Below are 17,034 nucleotides of genomic sequence, written 5' to 3'. Positions count from 1 at the left end.
GTCATAAATAAAGATGAATAATTTCTTACTTCAGTGAATTTAACTTAAGATATTCTTAATCACAATGAGTTAATGACATTACGGAGTTATCCTACATATTTTCAGCGGGGAAATGTGGTGAGAGTAGAAACATGCATTTTAAGCATGAATTTTGTTTACATCAGATTTATACAACAAAGGGGTTGATCATTGCTAGGTTGTGATTTTTTGTGTTTTTATGTTATGTAAAAATAAAGATATAATGATGGTACTCAGTGATCATGGGAGTTCAACCAATCATGTCAAGTCATGTCAAACTAAACTGAATAATTTGCCTCAGCAAAGGAAGTCCAAGACAATAAAATGCAAAGACTAAAAACTAGGATGAGTAGGACGAGTGAACATATGCAGACCATACATTTAGTTTTCAGGAAACCGTTTCACTGAGTTGACCGACATCACAGTGCCGTCAGAGTTGAAACAGAGTGATTCCATATGTGTAAGTGCGTATGTGTATGTTTGTGTGTGCATGTGTGTATACTGTACATGGGTTCGAGGTGTCAGATGAGGGAGTGCGTTGCCACATTGAAAACCTGTAATTCTCCTAAATTACACACGCCCCCTTTGATGCGTTCTACTAACTGGGAGTAATCAAGCATTTTGCTGCAGTTGTTCTTTTTTTTTGTGCCCCTGAGTCAAAGTGGCCTCTGCAACAACATAAAAAAGGAAAAAACCTGAGAGCTGTTGCTGTGGAACGCTAAACAGAAAAACAGATGAGAGCGTTCGAGCCAAACTCTGTCAGTTAGGAGGCATAAGGACAGGAAGAGAGGTTAAGCACAGTGTGTGTGTTTGCATGTGTGTGTGTGTATAGGACTACAATTGTCCCATTAGCCTAGTTATTTAGCTATCTGTTCCTCATCAAACCCCACCTCCCTAAACACTTCCTTTCCCCAAACTGGGGTTGAATGTTAAAGCTTGCAGGGGGTAATGTGTCAGTTGTGTGTGTGTGTGTGTGGGTGTATGTGTGTGCATTGGAATATTAATGACTGAAAGCGTTTTTTTGGCACTAATAGGTGTGCATTAGTGACAAAATGTGTGTGGAGGGCATGTGTGTGTGTGCTTGTGCAACTTGTAGTGTGTACAGAAGTGTGTGTGTGTGTGTGTGTGTGTGTGTGTGTGTGTGTTTGTGTGTTGACAACCCAATCCAAATGCCTTGTTCCCTGCTTGGAGCCTTGTCCCCTGTGAGGGGTAATTTTGACCATATGGCACGCAACACAACACATACTCAAACCACAGACAGACACTGTACCGCAATACACAAAAACATACACAAAACCCCAACATGATCTGGTACAGTACCATTACCCTGCAGGTCTCTGGGATTAGAAAAAGATCTACATTTAGATACAAGGACAGAGTAATGACATGCAGAGATTGGGAAAGGCTTAGAGTCAGTGTGTGAGTGTGTGTGTGTGTGTGCGCATGTGCATGTGCATGTTTGCGTGCATGTGCAGTAAAAAGTTCCCCAGCAGAGACAGCATCTCATCCCCTGGAGCCTATCTCACACGGTAACAATTCTGCCCAGTGCTGCTGAAAATTCACACACACACACACGCGTGAGCATGAAAATCAGCCTCTGCTGCACTGACGTTTATGATATAAAAAAGCACACTGCTACATATGCAAATGCCTCCTACTCTTCTTTGTACTGCCTCCTTACACATAAAGACACATATTGAAAAATGCAGATGGAATGTGCACTAATAGCAGCTCTAAAAAGCCTCATTCGACAAACCTGACACGGATTCTCGCTTGCATTCCCTCTCTCTCTCGCTCTCTCTCTCCATCACACGCATTTTCCATGCTTCCTAATGTAACACGGTTGTAATGGTGTGTAATCACTTCTTTGCCACAGTGGTCTATTGCGGTAGGTGGGACCACGGCTGAGCAGAATGGAACAGATCAGCCAGCAGCTGACAAACCACAGAGATTTTCTGCTATTTCTGTTCTCCTTACATAGCCTACATACATCAAAAAAGAGAGCACGATACTGCACTAACAGATGGTCAACGTTGACAGACTGAGTAACATCAGTGCTTTGGACTATTTCAAAAGAAAGTTGGAGAATTTAGTAGCGGTGAGATGTGGAAAGTATTGTTTCCCCTCATTTATTCTCACTAATGCATCAACTTTTTAAAAGGTACTGCTGGGCATGTTTTATTTAGCACCGTGGTCATGTGGCCCCCGGGCCTTTCAAACCACCGCAGCTAATGTTAGCTTTAATTTTGAGGAAGTAATAAAAGCCATAAACTGATATCGGAGGGAAAAGAGAGTGCACGCTGCGTTGGGCATGGGCTGTAGATTCCAATGGTGCGTGACAGCTTTACCACAGAGGTCAATTGTGGTTTTAACTAAACCTCGGCCAAACAGAACAATAATATGGCTACCAAACTATATTCAAATTCACGACATCCAGATTTTTATTTGGATCTGTACCAAATTGCAAAGACTCATAAATATCAGTCTCCTAAATATGCAGATTTTCTCCATCAAGAACCATGAATTATATAACCTAATAGCTAATAGTAGACAAGTTAAAAACATATTTTCAACATTAACAACCAACCGGAGAACGTTTTCGTCCATATATTTGTTGCTAAGTGACAGCTGTAAGGACGGTACAAGACAGACAGTCTCATTTTGGTTCAGTCAATGCGGCCAACGCTGCCATTGGAGGATGTATTCTGATTTTCTAATTTGGTCCATGTCCCATCCACTTACATGGAGGAGGCATGATACACAACCTATACAGCAGCCAGCCACCAGGGGGCGATCAAGACGATTTGTATTCACTGTTCGGGATTTGAATTTATATATTCTACAATTATAATGCTGTCCTTTAGAGTATGTAAATGTTGTGTATGTTCGATTGAATTGTTCTGATAAGTCAAATTTTAAAATGTTGAACACAAAAAACAATTGTCAGTTAATTTGAAAGGGAGTAAAAAGCTCATTAGAAAGATTTAAAACAAAGACATTTTGCCACAGGTGGTTGACAGTGTTCATTTTCAAAATGTTCTCTGGTCTTAGCATCATCCAACGAGGCACAAGCCTTCAATTACAAACAATGCAACAACAGCCCCTCGGATAGTAGTGTTTGTGTATGTGATAGGCTTCATGCAGGGGAGCTATTTTGAGTATGTTTAAGCCACCCTGCCATTTTCCCATTTCTTCAAGTTGTGTGTGTTAATGTGTCTCAAAGAGAAGGTTGTAAAAATGCTTTATGGCGTCTCCTGGAACAGTGACCTTTCCAGAAAACCACTGATCTGTTCAGAACAACATGATATACAATGTGCACACGTGTACAGAATCCTGTGTGTGCACACATGCGCATTTCTACGTGGTCCTCCGTGCACATGGTTACGTGTGCATGTGACATGATATACAGCCAGCAACATTCTATCCCACCAGCCATCATTAACTCTGATGTACAGCCAAATGTCGTTATGTATGGTCGACTGCATGATTTACTGGTGGGGATATAATGGAGTGGCTGGTGTAATGAACTTGCTGAGGGTTTGATGTACGGGCCTCTGCTGGAGGGAGAGGAGTAAATACTACGACTGGGATGGCAACGATTACAGAGACGATGATGATGTTGAAATTTGCCTCCTCACTTGCAGATGCGAGTGAAGTTTTCCCAACGGGGTGGGGAGGACAAAAAGGAAGAGGAGATGAAGAGCGCAGTTTGAGGAGATGGAGGAAGAGGCAGCGGAGAGGAGGGAAGGATGGAGAGCAATTACAGCCCGCCACTGTCGCACACTTTGATGCTTTTGACAAGCAGACACTGCTGAGGGGGGGGACAGTGTTAGTGCTGATGATGACACATATGAAGGAGACGTGAACACAGTCTATGAAGTCTATTATTATTTAAGATCCGTGGAACCACAGGGTTTCCTTGCAGTGAGAGGAGGGCACGGCTGCTGGCCGACATCCAGCAGACGTAAGAGGAGAATTCATTTTGTGAGACCAAAACGCATTATTATTATGTCACCAAAATGACGTGGATGTTAAAGGAGGAGGAGAAAGAAAGACGGAGGGCCAGAACAGGACTGATGGAGAACAAAGGACAAAAGGAATAAAAACACCAAAGAGTGGTAACAGTGACTTCTGTGTTCTGATCACGAGAAATACAAACAAATTAATTCACAAAGTTTATCACTATTGATGTAATTTTATAAAATGCTACAGCAATACCAAAATGTTGCACACGGATATTTTAGATTATATTAGTTACGTCGAACAAAGATGAATTATCTTTTAGTTTTGCACTGAAAATATGCATCGTACTGATATTAATGCATAATGACACCACACAACACCTGACAGGGACAGGACTGGAATCCCCCACAGTACAGTCTGACTCTGCCCCCTACTGGCTCACACTCTAACTTCACCTTCTTGAGGACTTGCACGTCCTCATATGACTTATTTCATTCATCCATCCATTATCTACACCGTGTATCCTTTATCCTTATCCGGAGTGCACTGAGAAAACCCACACAAACACAGGGAGAAGATTCAAACTCCATAAATATATTAAATATTACAATTACCTCACGATAAGTTCAAATAAAAGTACAGCAACTGAAAAACAAGGAAAATAAGCTTTATTATATCATTTATTTCACAGTTGACATTTTTCCTTGTAAAAAAAGTAACACAGGCAAACAACAGAATTCTCCTTCACGTATTTTTAGGTGTATTTTCGACTGTGCTGAGTATGTACAGTGTTATAAGGCACTGAATATAGTTATGTTCCACTGACTATATTGTTTGATCTTAATTTAAATGGTTATTAGTTTCAGTAGTATTTGTTTACTTTAAATTTAAATTAAGTTTCAACAATAAAAAAAAAAATTCAGGTCACCTTCTTTGAACACTTGTAACAGTGATAGCACCTGAACGCACCCTGAAGCATCTCAGCCCCAGTTTAAAAAAAAAGTGAAAACCCTGCTGCAGATTGGAGGAGGAAGAGCTTCACCAAGCCCAAGAAGCTGGGGACTGGGTTTTTCTTAAATATGCGGTGCCTCCTCTTTGCAGCCACAGAATGGAAACGTCCCGCAGCACGGCTGAAGCCAGGGCTGCCACAGAATCTTATCCCAGGTCATCTGGCTTTGAACAGCAGTCGAATGAGTATCATTTACCTGCTTGCTTGTGAGGGTACTTTTATGCCTTTCCACAGCTCTGGCAGTCTGCTCGAGGATTTCTGTGTATCGCGGCTCAGTGTCAGGGGTCAGTGGGCGGGACTCTGAGGGGTCCCGGAAAATGTCGTACACCAGCGGTGGATCGTGGTGCGTAACGTAGTCTCCGTGACACATACAGATCTGAGTTTCATAGCACCCGCCGGCTCCCGGGGGAGAAAAGTTAGGGGTGAAAAAGTGCACCTTGTAGACCGAGTCACCTGCATGAAAACAGAGACAGAGAACACATTAGTTCAGAACACAGTGTGCAAAGACACGATAAAGCACAAGAACATCCTTATTATGACTGAGCTGAGAGAAATGGTTCTGACTTGTATGTTGCTCTAAATATGTTCCAAGGGAGGAAGGTCCTCTTATAAGACAAACATTTACTGAACTAAGGAATAGGAGGGGAGTTGTATTCCTAAAAACTAAACATGGCGTGATATTGAACAAAGAGTATTTACCTGTACCAAGGGAAATTATGTTTTCATTGCAGTTTGTTAGTTTGTTTGTTTGTGTTTCAGCAAAAACTACTGAATCGATATGCATGAAAATATGTGGAGGGTTGAAGCCTGACACAAGGAAGAACCCATTTCAATTTTGGAACGGATCCGGATAAATTGGGGGCATGATTTTTTTTCTCTTTATTTAAATGGATTGTCTTGAGAATGTTTAAAGCTACAGTACAATTTGTTTTCTGTTTCAAAGCTGAAGTCATGGCAGGTGGCCTGATATGCAGAATAAATACTATGATGTGGAGCATGTCTGCGTCAACAGTATGTGTGAACTCACTGCCAGGTGGATGCCAGCGGACCGCGTTCAGGTAGATGCCGCAGTAGTGGAACATGAATTCATGCTCCGATCGCTTTACTCTCCCCTCCAACAGTGGCATGAGGTTATGGCCATCTAAATGTCTGGAGAGAAAGGTGTAATAAAAAGACATAGAGGGCAGAAGTGAAGGTTTGATGAGGCAAGGTGCTACATGCAGATGAGATACTAGACTTTTGACCTTGTGCTCTATAATGAAACATTAAATATCAAACTTTCCTCACCTTCACACAGAACTTTAGACGGAACAGAAGTAATAGAAAAAGCAATTCTACTTTGAGAAATTAGAATAATTAAATGTTGAGATTAGTCCTTAGTCCTAAAGTTAAAAGTTATATACATACATGTGTAAAAGAATTTAAACATTAATATAGTAAACGACCAGTGTTTTCCCAATCCATGACCTAGCAGGGGTGCACACGCATGAACGTCACTCTCACGCGCACACAGACTAAAAAGTAAAAGACAAATTCTGGTGTGGAGGAGAGAACTACATTGCATCCCGCTTGTAGCTGGAACTATGAAGTCTGGCTGTCTGCATGGATGGTAACAATGTTATGGACGATAGCGCAAGCACGTGGCAAAGAGCTGAACACAGCTTTACAATGCAGCAACCCGAGCAAAACACCAAGTTAGAGATGTCTAATGTTTAAATGAGACATATTTTAAAAAAATTATTCATTATGAAAATATGGCAGCACAAATTAGAAAAAAGCAGGACACCACAGTCTAGATATATTATGAGAAACACGGAACAACTATTTTCTATATAAAGAAAGTTGGATCTGCTATAAAAGGGAGTTTGACAAAGAAAGAGATCAGACTAGTCAGTTTGCTCTGGTTTTTCTACGCTGGAGAAGCATATAGGACTGGCTTTTCTTCTGGAAAATATGATAGGCACATACTGCTCTAGTGGGACATCTAGTGGCGAGAAATATTGTATATATAACCTTTAATTACACAAGTAACAAGAGCATATGTTTCTTTTCATATTTACAATCATCTCCCTTCTTTACGTCACCTACTTGCTAAATTATTGTCCACACATCCGCCTTCACCAAAACAAAAAGACGTGGTTGTTTACAGGTAATGAGGAAGTTCTGGATCCACGCTGTAATCATCTGGCTACAAAACACTAGAATTATCCTGTTCAAGTTTAGAGTAATTGTATAGTCTTTTCTCCCCTGTGTTTGTAACTCTGTATCATGGCTTGTTCTACCATTGTATTTATCAAGTACTGTACAGGAGCTTTTCATCCTTCTAAAAAACAAACAGGGGAATAAAACAGGACTCTGTAACATAGACTGTGTATGTACCTGTCTGGTTGTGTGTCCTCGGCCAAATACTTCAGAGTCGGGTACAGGTCCATAAGGCTGGTGGGTTCATCTACTACTCTCCCAGCTGCCAGTCTGCCAGGCCAGCGGAAAATACCAGGGACTCTTATCCCCCCATCCCAGCCCGCCATAGCCTTTCCACCTGAAGGTGAGAAATGAAACAACCCCCCAGAAAACGTTTTTGCAATTAATGGTTCAATATGTTGTAGATTTCATATACCACAGAAACATCTGAATGTATGCATGAATATATGGAGAATTGCAGTAACCCTAACCCTAAAAAAGTTGAAGACATCATCTACCTTTATAGATACCGTTCCATCCTCCTTTCTGGCCAACCTTCGAGTCGGCGTCCTCAAGGTGCCCTCCGTGGTCTGATGTAAAGTACATCAGAGTATTGTTGGCTAGACCGAGGGAGTCCACCGTGTCCGTCAACTGTCCTAGAAAATATATTACAAATATAGAGCATATTCAGCATATAAAATATATTGCATTAGAGGCATTTGGTTAAGTAAGACATGATGTGGGGGAGTTTAAACTCCATGGTAAAAGTATAATGCTTGTCGTGGTGTGGAAACATCGCTACAGAGAAATCAGATGGGGCAGGGAACAGTTGAACAGAACACCTACCGATGAAGACATGTGAAATGTTTCTACACAGTTTCCAGTGTAACAGTTAACTACTCTCAAACTACCACTAGATGGCCACTTTATAAAATGTAATAATTCATGCCAGTGTTAAAGGTCCGGTGTGTAGGATTTAGTTGGATCTATTGGTAGAAAACAAATATAATATTTATAATTTTGTTTTTCTCGGTTTTAGTCAGAATCATGGGGAACTAAGAATGAGATGTCCTTCCAATCAAACATTGAACTTTTGTGCTCTTACTTTACATGATTGCCAGTGCAGGTCCTCTTACTTCAAAATGGAGATGTAAGGGGAAACATATCCGGTTGCAATCTGCAACCTCATCACTAGATGGCACTAATTCCCACACACTGGACCTTTGAACCCTTTCCGTCACAGTCCTAACTTACCGATGAGCCAGTCCATTTCTTCTACATTGTCACCATAGCGACCATGGCGGCTCTTGCCAGCAAAGGCAGGGGTTTTGAAGAGTGGTGTGTGGACATGGACTAATGAGAAGAAGAGGAGGAATGGACGATCACTGTTCCTGTGGGGGACGACGTAAAAGTGAGCAACTCGTCATGTATGAGGGTCGTTGCAAATTTTCAGTTCATTTTAAGTCACATTCAAATATATTCAAGTCAAACAGTAATCAAACCACAGACACAGTATGTACAAATCTGAAACTGCTGGTATAGCAAACTTAAACTATCAAGAGTACTTCATGGTTGTGTTGCCATTTTTTTCAGAATATGTATTTTTTTCAGAAATACTAGTCTGCTGGTTCATTCCCACCTCCTTATAAAGTTTTGTGCTTCTCCCAGCAACCTCTGGGGCAGCGTCTCCACTGTCATTGGCTGATCGACGACATCTTGGTTCCTCATAACGATGCAGTTCCAGGTAGGTATGAGTTTAAATGGCACATACCACACAGCAGTTGCTAAGATACTTAATGAGCAAAGTGCAACCAGGAGCCACAGGCGGAGATCAAGGAGGCCGCACACACGGACACACACCTGAAATGAAGTCACACATCCACAAATATAACATGAAAACACTGTCGTACAATATACAACCACATATGAATCTGCCTGCAATGTGTGAATCTTACACACTAATTGAATTGATGGTCATGCCATTTTCATTCAGTGAAGTTACCAAGAGACTTTCATCCTGTTTTTATAGCATCAAATAACAAATTAAAACCAAACTTACCAGAAAAATATACTTGTGAATATCAATCAATCAATCAATCAATCAAACGAATTTTATTTGTATAGCCCATATTCACAAATCACAATTTGTCTCATAGGGCTTTAACAAGGTGTGACATCCTCTGCCCTTATATAATATAAATCACTGTGATAAGATCTACCTAAACTGATAGAAACAGTCTCCAGGAAATTCATGTAAATGTACTGTAATGTCCTCTGAAATCATGAAGACCATGTGTGTGCGTACAACAGCCTGAGGCAATATTAATAGATACATTTATAGATATTATATATAAATCATATATACATTATAACCATTTACTGCAGGGCTGTTTCACTGTATTGCACTGCTCATGAGCAGTAAGTGGCATGTTATATGACCATATAACATGCCTGGAGCTGGATGCTGTTGCAACTCCACAATTTAACCACTAGATGGTATCATATACCATTCCCACAGTCGGTACTCATTCCCTCCAAGTGGAACAAGTAGTACATTGTGTCCTTTGTTCATACAAACACTGCAGTAAATTTAGATCTGAAAAGAGTTTTATAGATTTCTGTCTCCTACTCTGAATTGTTGCGGTTCTTTATGTTCTATTCATTTATTGTTCCCCCGTAGAACAAATGCTGATGTTGTTTCAGGCTCTCTCTCTCTCTCTCTTGCTCTACCTGTGGCACAGCTGGCTCCTATTTGTCTGACTCAGCATCGCCAGGTCCTCACCAAATTTCAGCTTCGACATCGCTTTGCTTTGCCCTGAACGAGGCTTCTGGCTAGTGTGAGCTGTGAGCTTCACAATCACAACTTCTGTTCCCAATCTTTTTTTTTTTTCCAACCCTGTGGCTCGTGTGTCTAAGTGTTTACACATTAGTTTCTTTGCTTTGGGGGGGAACAGCATAGCAACTCTTTGTCTTCTCATTTCTCCCTCTTCGTCTGGCACATTATGTTTTATAGACGGGTCATTTTTTCTCATTTCACATCGGACTTTATGTGATTATTTCTAAGGAAAGGAAACAAAACATGCTTACCAGTGTGAAAAGTCCAACTCCCAGAATAGCGGCCATTTGTTGCAGTGTGTGCTGAAGTTCTGCCAGGATGTTGGTCCCCTCTCCGGGCACGCAGTCATTGAACAGGGTGAACGGCAGGCCGTAGAAGTAGCTGAAGCCGTGCTGGTTCGGGTGGTGACAGTGATCCCCTCTGTGCTCACAGTTCACACCCAAGTGCCACTTACCTGTAGAGACACAAACGCATTTTACACATTCGCTTCAGGGCAGGAATTTTGAGCCTTTATACCACAACGGGCAAAGACACTAGCACGTTTCAAACAGAGATCCTGTTATTTTTCCATTAAAAAGACCCCATCATTATGCTGCCTTTTCTTGTTTAATGCTGCCCCACTGTGGGATTTAACATAAATGAATAATTTGCTGATGATCCAGCACATCCCCCTGGATCACCAAGGAGCTTGTGTTTTCACTCCTGTCTGTTTGTTGTTGTTGTTTGGTTTGTCTGTTTGTTTGTGAGCAAGATTACACAAAAACAACTGAATGGATTTCTACGAAACCTGGTGGAGGAGAAGAACCCATTCGGATCAGGGATTATTTTTTCACTTTTTTTTAACCTAACATTGTCACTGTTTTTTAAGGGAATAATTCATGGATTTTAAATGAAAACATCAGGCACATTTAGGGAACTGATGTTTGTGAGTGTGTGAAATTGGGTGTAGCCTGATTGAATTTAAGGGGACTGTTGGGCCTTGGCGGAGGTATGCGCTCTACTGAGAGCCATTCAAGTTATTCATTTTCTCAGCTGCATTTAACCAAATCAAACTGCATCATTTCCTTTGATACATTTTTTCAAAGATAAAATACTACTCATACTGTGGCTTGGCATACTCGATGGTTATTATTTACGGAGAGATGTGCATCTATATTGGCCAGTATGACCAGGTAATCAACCTTTTGAGACCTGATTGATAGTTTTGCTCCATGTAATTTGCAATTTCCCTTTGCAGTACTTGCATCGTCAGTGAATCAGGCTGCCACACTGTCTGGCTTGTTGACTTATTTCTACAGCCGCTGCTTTTTCCCCCCTCCTATGGGTTTTCGTGTAGAAAAACGTGGTGGTAGATGAGAAAAAAGCAAGTCTGCACACACCCTTAGCCTACATGAATATTTAGCGGTGGGTCTTCAACTGCCTGCTTACATTTCACATAGCTTTCGTTATACATCTCAAGGTCTCATGTAGCCCCCTGGGGCTCTTGGTGCTACATCCACTTCCCTCCCTTTTTTCCCCCTTCCCATCAACACTGATGTCCTATGGACCTCTCTGGCATCCAACTAATGGAAACTTTGACATACAGGCATATACACACAAATGCCCAGTGACAGAAAAAGCCACAGGTTTGTGTTGCCTCCAGCCTGGCAGGTTCACCAAAGGTCAGCGGGATTCCTTTTATATTAAAAAAGAAGCAGCTACACTCAAGAAATCATCAAGGTGCATAGTCATGATCATTGTTCAGGAACTGAATTTTATATCGTTTCTAACAGCAGACACAGCACCTGACTAGTATCTTAGCTCAATATCAGTAAGACTGTTACTTCTGCAGTTATATATCATATAATAAAAACTATATAATCGTTAATATAACCTAACCTGAGCGACACAATTATGTTATGGAAGCAGTAATGAAAATCTATCTAACCCTGCTTCTTCTTTACCCTCAGGTTTATTATTTAGGTTTTTGAGTGTTCTCTCTCCCCCTCCCGTTTGTGTTTTTTCTCCTGCAGGGCATGTGTGTTGCAGGGGGCGTGTAGTCTCTCCTGCAGCAGACAGGGCAAACCTGCTTCCACTCAGCTCATCAACCTGCCCATAAAAGCATGGTCTTCACTCAACTGCTCTGCCAGATCATTCAGTTGCTCTGTGTGTGTGTTTGTTGGGAATCTTCGGTGTTCTTGGTTTTTTTAAGTAACTTACCAGTGTTTTTTCTGCATTTAGAGGTAAACCTTTGTGCCTTGCTGTTCGAGTTTTTTTTTCTTCCATGTGCTCAGCACTCGTGTAATCCCTGGGATTCTACCAGCCAGCCGGCTCTCTGCCGCCACTTCGTTGTCTTTTGTTGAACAATAAACTCTTTAATTATCTATACTCACCTGTATCAGTCTCTGCTTTGGGGTCCGAACAAAATCAAAACATAACAGTAATATAACAAATTTTTCTGTGAAAAAAAGTCAGGCTTTCTGTGACTATATGTCAAATAAATGGAGAATTAAAGGGTTACAATATCCAATTACATTTAGTGTTCCCGCAGAGAGCCAAGTGAAATGTGTTGTCTTGCTCTTACTTGCACAAATCAGTGTATGTAAAACCATATGTGTTGTGTGCACTGCCAATGCTTGTAAAGTGTGAAAATGATCAACTCTAATTGCTTCCTTATGTGCAATATTTTTTTTTTCTCAGCCTTTCTAAAAACACACAGCAGCAGAGGTCCAAGAAAAGTCAAGCACAGACAGACCCACACACTATGTTGTGTTTATATATACACTGAGATGTGGTGCCACTCAGGTTCTACAGAAACATCAGATCTGCTGAAATCGCCTGTTCTTTCTTGCCTGGTGTAGTTTCAGAGGAAATTCTACATTTAGGCTCAGTGAATAAATTCTCACATTACATTATCTCACCCACAAGGCCAGTGGTGTATCCTTGTTGCTGCAGCCTCTTAGCGAAGGTGGTCTCACTCGGTGGAAGCCCCCCCGAACCTCCAAGGAACAGCAGCACCTGCACACGGCCTATGCTGCCCATTCCTACTCAACAAACACACACACACAATATAATGAATAAACCAATATGGATCCTAACACACACATATCGCTGTACAAGCACGACCAGGATGGCTCTGGTCACACTGGCTGAACAGAGTTTTAACGACTGAGGTCCTTCGGAGTGGGCAGGACACTATTAAGGACTTTTTACGATACTGTGGTGGCTTCTGCAGAGTTCTACGCCATGTGTGCTGGAGGTGTGTGTGCACTGAGAGGGACAGGAAAAGACTAAATAAACTGGTTAGGAGAGCCAGCTCGGTCTTAGACTGCCCTCTGGATCCCACAGAGGAAGTGGCTGAGAGGAGGATGTTGGCGAAGCTGAATTCCATCATGGACAACACCTCTCACCCCCGACATGACACAGTGGGGGCCACGAGCAGCTCTTTCAGCAGCAGACTGCTGCACCCACAGCTCAAGGTCTTACAGTCCCACTGCTGTCTGACTCTACAACACCGAATGACAAATAAAACACGGCTCTGGTTTTTCTCATGTCACCCTACAGATATGACTTGCACTATTTTTAATGGAAAATGTCATATTGCACATTAGTGTCCTCTGCACATCACAGTATCTCCTTATACTTATGTACAAACAGTTTTTTACTTGCTCGTGCAATCATCCTGTGCTACTGCACTTTACCCAATAACCTTTCTATACAAACCACTTCTACAGTGAAAGGTGCATATTATGTACAAACTTTTTATCTATTGCCTTTTTTATATTTTTATTCTCTTGTCTACCTCACTTTGAGTCGTCTGCTGCTGTAACAACTGAATCTCTCAAGTGTGGATCAATGAAGTTTTATCTTATCTTATCTTACCTGAGCGGAGAGCATAACGCCCTGTCATGAAAGCAGCCCGGCTTGGCGTGCAGAGAGGAGCAGCTGCAATGTGCTGAGTCAGCTTCACCCCGTCAGACGCCAGCCTGTCGATGTTGGGGGTCCTACAGGGAGAGAGTAAGTGTGACAAACAGATCAACTAATAAGATAGAACAGAATATATGTTTATATACATACAGTGTATACAAAGAAATAAAGGCAATTTTCTGATCAGCGTGATATTGAAATATATCTGATCTAATAAACAAATAGTGATGAGGACAAATGAAAAAATAAAGACATTTGTTAGTATTTACCTGATGGTATCGTTACCGTAGCAACCAACATCACCGATACCCAGGTCATCCGCCATTATCAGGACAAAGTTGGGCTTCCTGTTCGCCTCCTCCCCTGTGACATCACTTCCTGCAGCCAGGAGCAGGGGGAGAAGAAGAGGCACCACCAGGCAGGACCTTGAGGTAAAGGATTAACACATTCTTAATCTAATTTGTCTTAAAAGAAATGTAAATAAGCCCCCTAGTACTGAAATCATTTAGTAAACGCCACCACCCCATCATCCACCTGTAGGCTCCAGCAGCAAGTTAAAGATATTTGCTCATCACTCCCCATCATAATCATATCTGGGGGAAGTCAGAGCTTGAACATCAAAACTCTAACTACAATCTGCTGCTGCAATAAACATTTCAAACATGATGGGATTGACTGAACTCTGGTTCACAATATGCAGACAGGCCATCTCTTCTTGACCCTCCATTTTGTGTTTGGTCTGAAAGAGACATTTCCTTTCATGAAAACAAGTTATTTTGTCCTTCGCTACACTAAATGAATTTCGGCCTGATTGCCATCTTCTTTTTTCAGATGACGCAATTTCCCCACATCCCCAGTCGCCCTCCTGATTCTAAAACTGATGTCCTTTTTAAATGTGAATCTCATATCTATAATTTAATATTCTGTCTAAATCCCAAGGCCTCTGAAAATCTCAAAAGAACATAATTTGGGAATGGGACAGTGTGATGAAAAATGGAAACACATTTCAAAACTGGTCGAGTCCTCTTTTATTTATGCGACGCAATATCCCTCACAAAGCTCATTAGTAGACTCACTGGCCAAAATATTCGGAGGGGCTTATTTTTTGCTATGCAAACCATCGCCTGCCAATCCCATCCACATGCTATGTCTTGCCCGAGCGTAACAGAGTACTGGGCATGAATATTTGAAAAAAATGAAAATGTATTTCACATCCGAGTTCCAAACCCCCTGACAGCTACACGAGGAATATGAGCAGAGGACAACCTCTCCATAGAAATTCAGATGTTGAACTGCATTAGAATATTAGATTCTCTCCCTAGAAAGTTTTAGTGAGACCTCAGTATTGTTGTGAGGTGTATATATAGTATAAGTATGAGCTGTGGCTTAGGGCGTCCACTAACCAGAGGGTTGGTGGTTTGATCCCTGGCTCTACAGTCTGCGTGCTGAAGTGACCTTGGCCAAGACACTAAACCTCCAAATTGCCCCTGTCGGCTGTGCTGGCAGTGTGCTATTGATTGGGACAGGAAAAGTTTTGTATCGTATGAATGTGTGAATGTGACTTTTACTGTGAGCTCCTTGATTGGTCAAGAAGACTGGAAAATCTGAGGTTCGGATCCAAGCCTGGTCAAGACTCAAGACTCAAGACTCAAGAGTACAACTACAAACACAACTTCACAATAACAACAGTCTATATTCCATTGCATCACATATCAGAAGGTTCAACAACCTAAATAACAAACCAGAAAAATAAAGGGGGTTCAAAAAAATTAATAAGTAACTAGGAAGATAAATGCAAAATAAAGGTATAGCTTGATCCTACATTAGTTTCAATATTATACAGAAAATGTTGAAGGCCCCACAGGATAATCATGCTACTAATAATAAAGGGTGATAAATGATAATAGATTAAATTTCACATTTGATGACAAAAAGCTGCTTACTTTAACCAGATTTAAAACTTTTTATTCACAATTGCCTTTGACTAAACTATTTCACAAGGTCATACCATCATTGTATTCTATTTTTATTAATTATATGATAAAATTATATCAAGTTTTACTTATTTTCTTTATTTGTATACAGATTCATCCTTTTTATTTGCTTTACCTCTTTTTCAAATCTCTGTACCTCTTTTATCTCACTCTTCTTTAATCTCTTTTATTCTGAAAAATGTTTAAATCTTTGCTTTCTGCTTTAAAATGTATTTGTCAATTTTGACCTTGTGTTGTTTTTCATGTCCATGCACAGCACCTTGAAGTTTGCTTCGTATATAAAACTGCGTGTTCTCTGCTCACATGTAGTCTGAACTGCTTCCTCTTGCAAACCTCTGTTGTTTTAGTTCTTCCTCTCAGCTGACAGCGCCTCGTCTCGTGCAAACAGAAAGAAAATGGATCCTGTTCACTGTGGCACGAGTCTATGATTTGTGCACGAGTCTGATATCATGTGTCAAATAGAATAAGGACTAAGGCTGAAGAGGAAGAACCATATGCACAGTGCAGACATGGAGTCCAAGGTACAGTGTGGACTTTATCTGATCTCCTATAAACCTCTGGTGCATGTTGTCTCTGTGTGCTGTGACACACTGACTGTGCACTGTTCTGTCCAAATACACACACGCACACACGAACTGACACACACCCACAAATCAAAAGCGCTGCAGGACAAAGCTGCATTTTCAGGAAAAACAAAACCGATCACGATCACCAATCACGTGGATCAGCCTCTTTTCCATTCAGGTCTCATTTTATTTCCGGCTCATTCAGGAGAATATGCTGTCGTGAGTTCTTATAAAAATCGACAGGAAACCGTGTGCACTCACCTCATCCCTGCACAAAGCTTCCGATTCATAAAACTACATAAATGTTACGCGTCAACTGCGCTTGCTGAATCCTCTGGCCCCGCCCCCTGAGAGTGTGATCAACACAAACACCGTAATGTGGGGACTAAGTGCGCATTCAACTTGTTATAGTCGCATTTACATTACGGATGATCAAAAGTCCAGTGGGTAGGATTTATTTTTAAGATCTCTTGGCAGAAACTGAACATTCTTATTTTCATTTGTGCGCAATAACTTCTGTTACTTCAGAATTAGCCTTTATATCTACATCAAGAGTGTACC

General features: G+C 41.2%; 1 protein-coding gene across 1 annotated transcript; it reads right to left on the bottom strand.

Annotated features, from left to right (window-relative positions):
* Positions 1-4,627: 4,627 nt before the first annotated feature.
* Positions 4,628-16,831, bottom strand: arsh (arylsulfatase H). The gene is made up of 11 exons (XM_035175289.2): positions 16,735-16,831; positions 14,183-14,338; positions 13,869-13,990; positions 12,908-13,030; positions 10,259-10,461; positions 8,811-9,031; positions 8,426-8,562; positions 7,690-7,827; positions 7,370-7,529; positions 6,018-6,139; positions 4,628-5,443 (listed from the first exon to the last, which is right to left on the bottom strand). Exons 1-11 carry the CDS (start codon positions 16,761-16,763, stop codon positions 5,055-5,057), a joined length of 1,800 nt encoding a protein of 599 aa, XP_035031180.1. The 5' UTR covers positions 16,764-16,831; the 3' UTR covers positions 4,628-5,054.
* Between the last annotated feature and the right edge of the window lie 203 nt (positions 16,832-17,034).

This window comes from Hippoglossus stenolepis, chromosome 13 (genome assembly GCF_022539355.2).
Source record: "Hippoglossus stenolepis isolate QCI-W04-F060 chromosome 13, HSTE1.2, whole genome shotgun sequence".
In the NCBI taxonomy this organism is placed as follows: Eukaryota; Metazoa; Chordata; class Actinopteri; order Pleuronectiformes; family Pleuronectidae; genus Hippoglossus; species Hippoglossus stenolepis.
The sequence above is the reverse complement of the archived record's forward strand: the minus strand, read 5'-3'. Positions and strand labels throughout refer to the sequence as shown.

Coding starts and splice junctions, on each gene's coding strand:
- arsh (XM_035175289.2), bottom strand. CDS start 16,763: ATGAATCGGAAGCTTTGTGCAGGGATGAG. Junction 7,828..8,425: donor AGAAATGGACTGGCTCATCG/GTAAGTTAGGAC, acceptor TATATTTTCTAG/GACAGTTGACGGACACGGTG. Junction 5,444..6,017: donor CCGCTGGCATCCACCTGGCA/GTGAGTTCACAC, acceptor GTTTTCATGCAG/GTGACTCGGTCTACAAGGTG.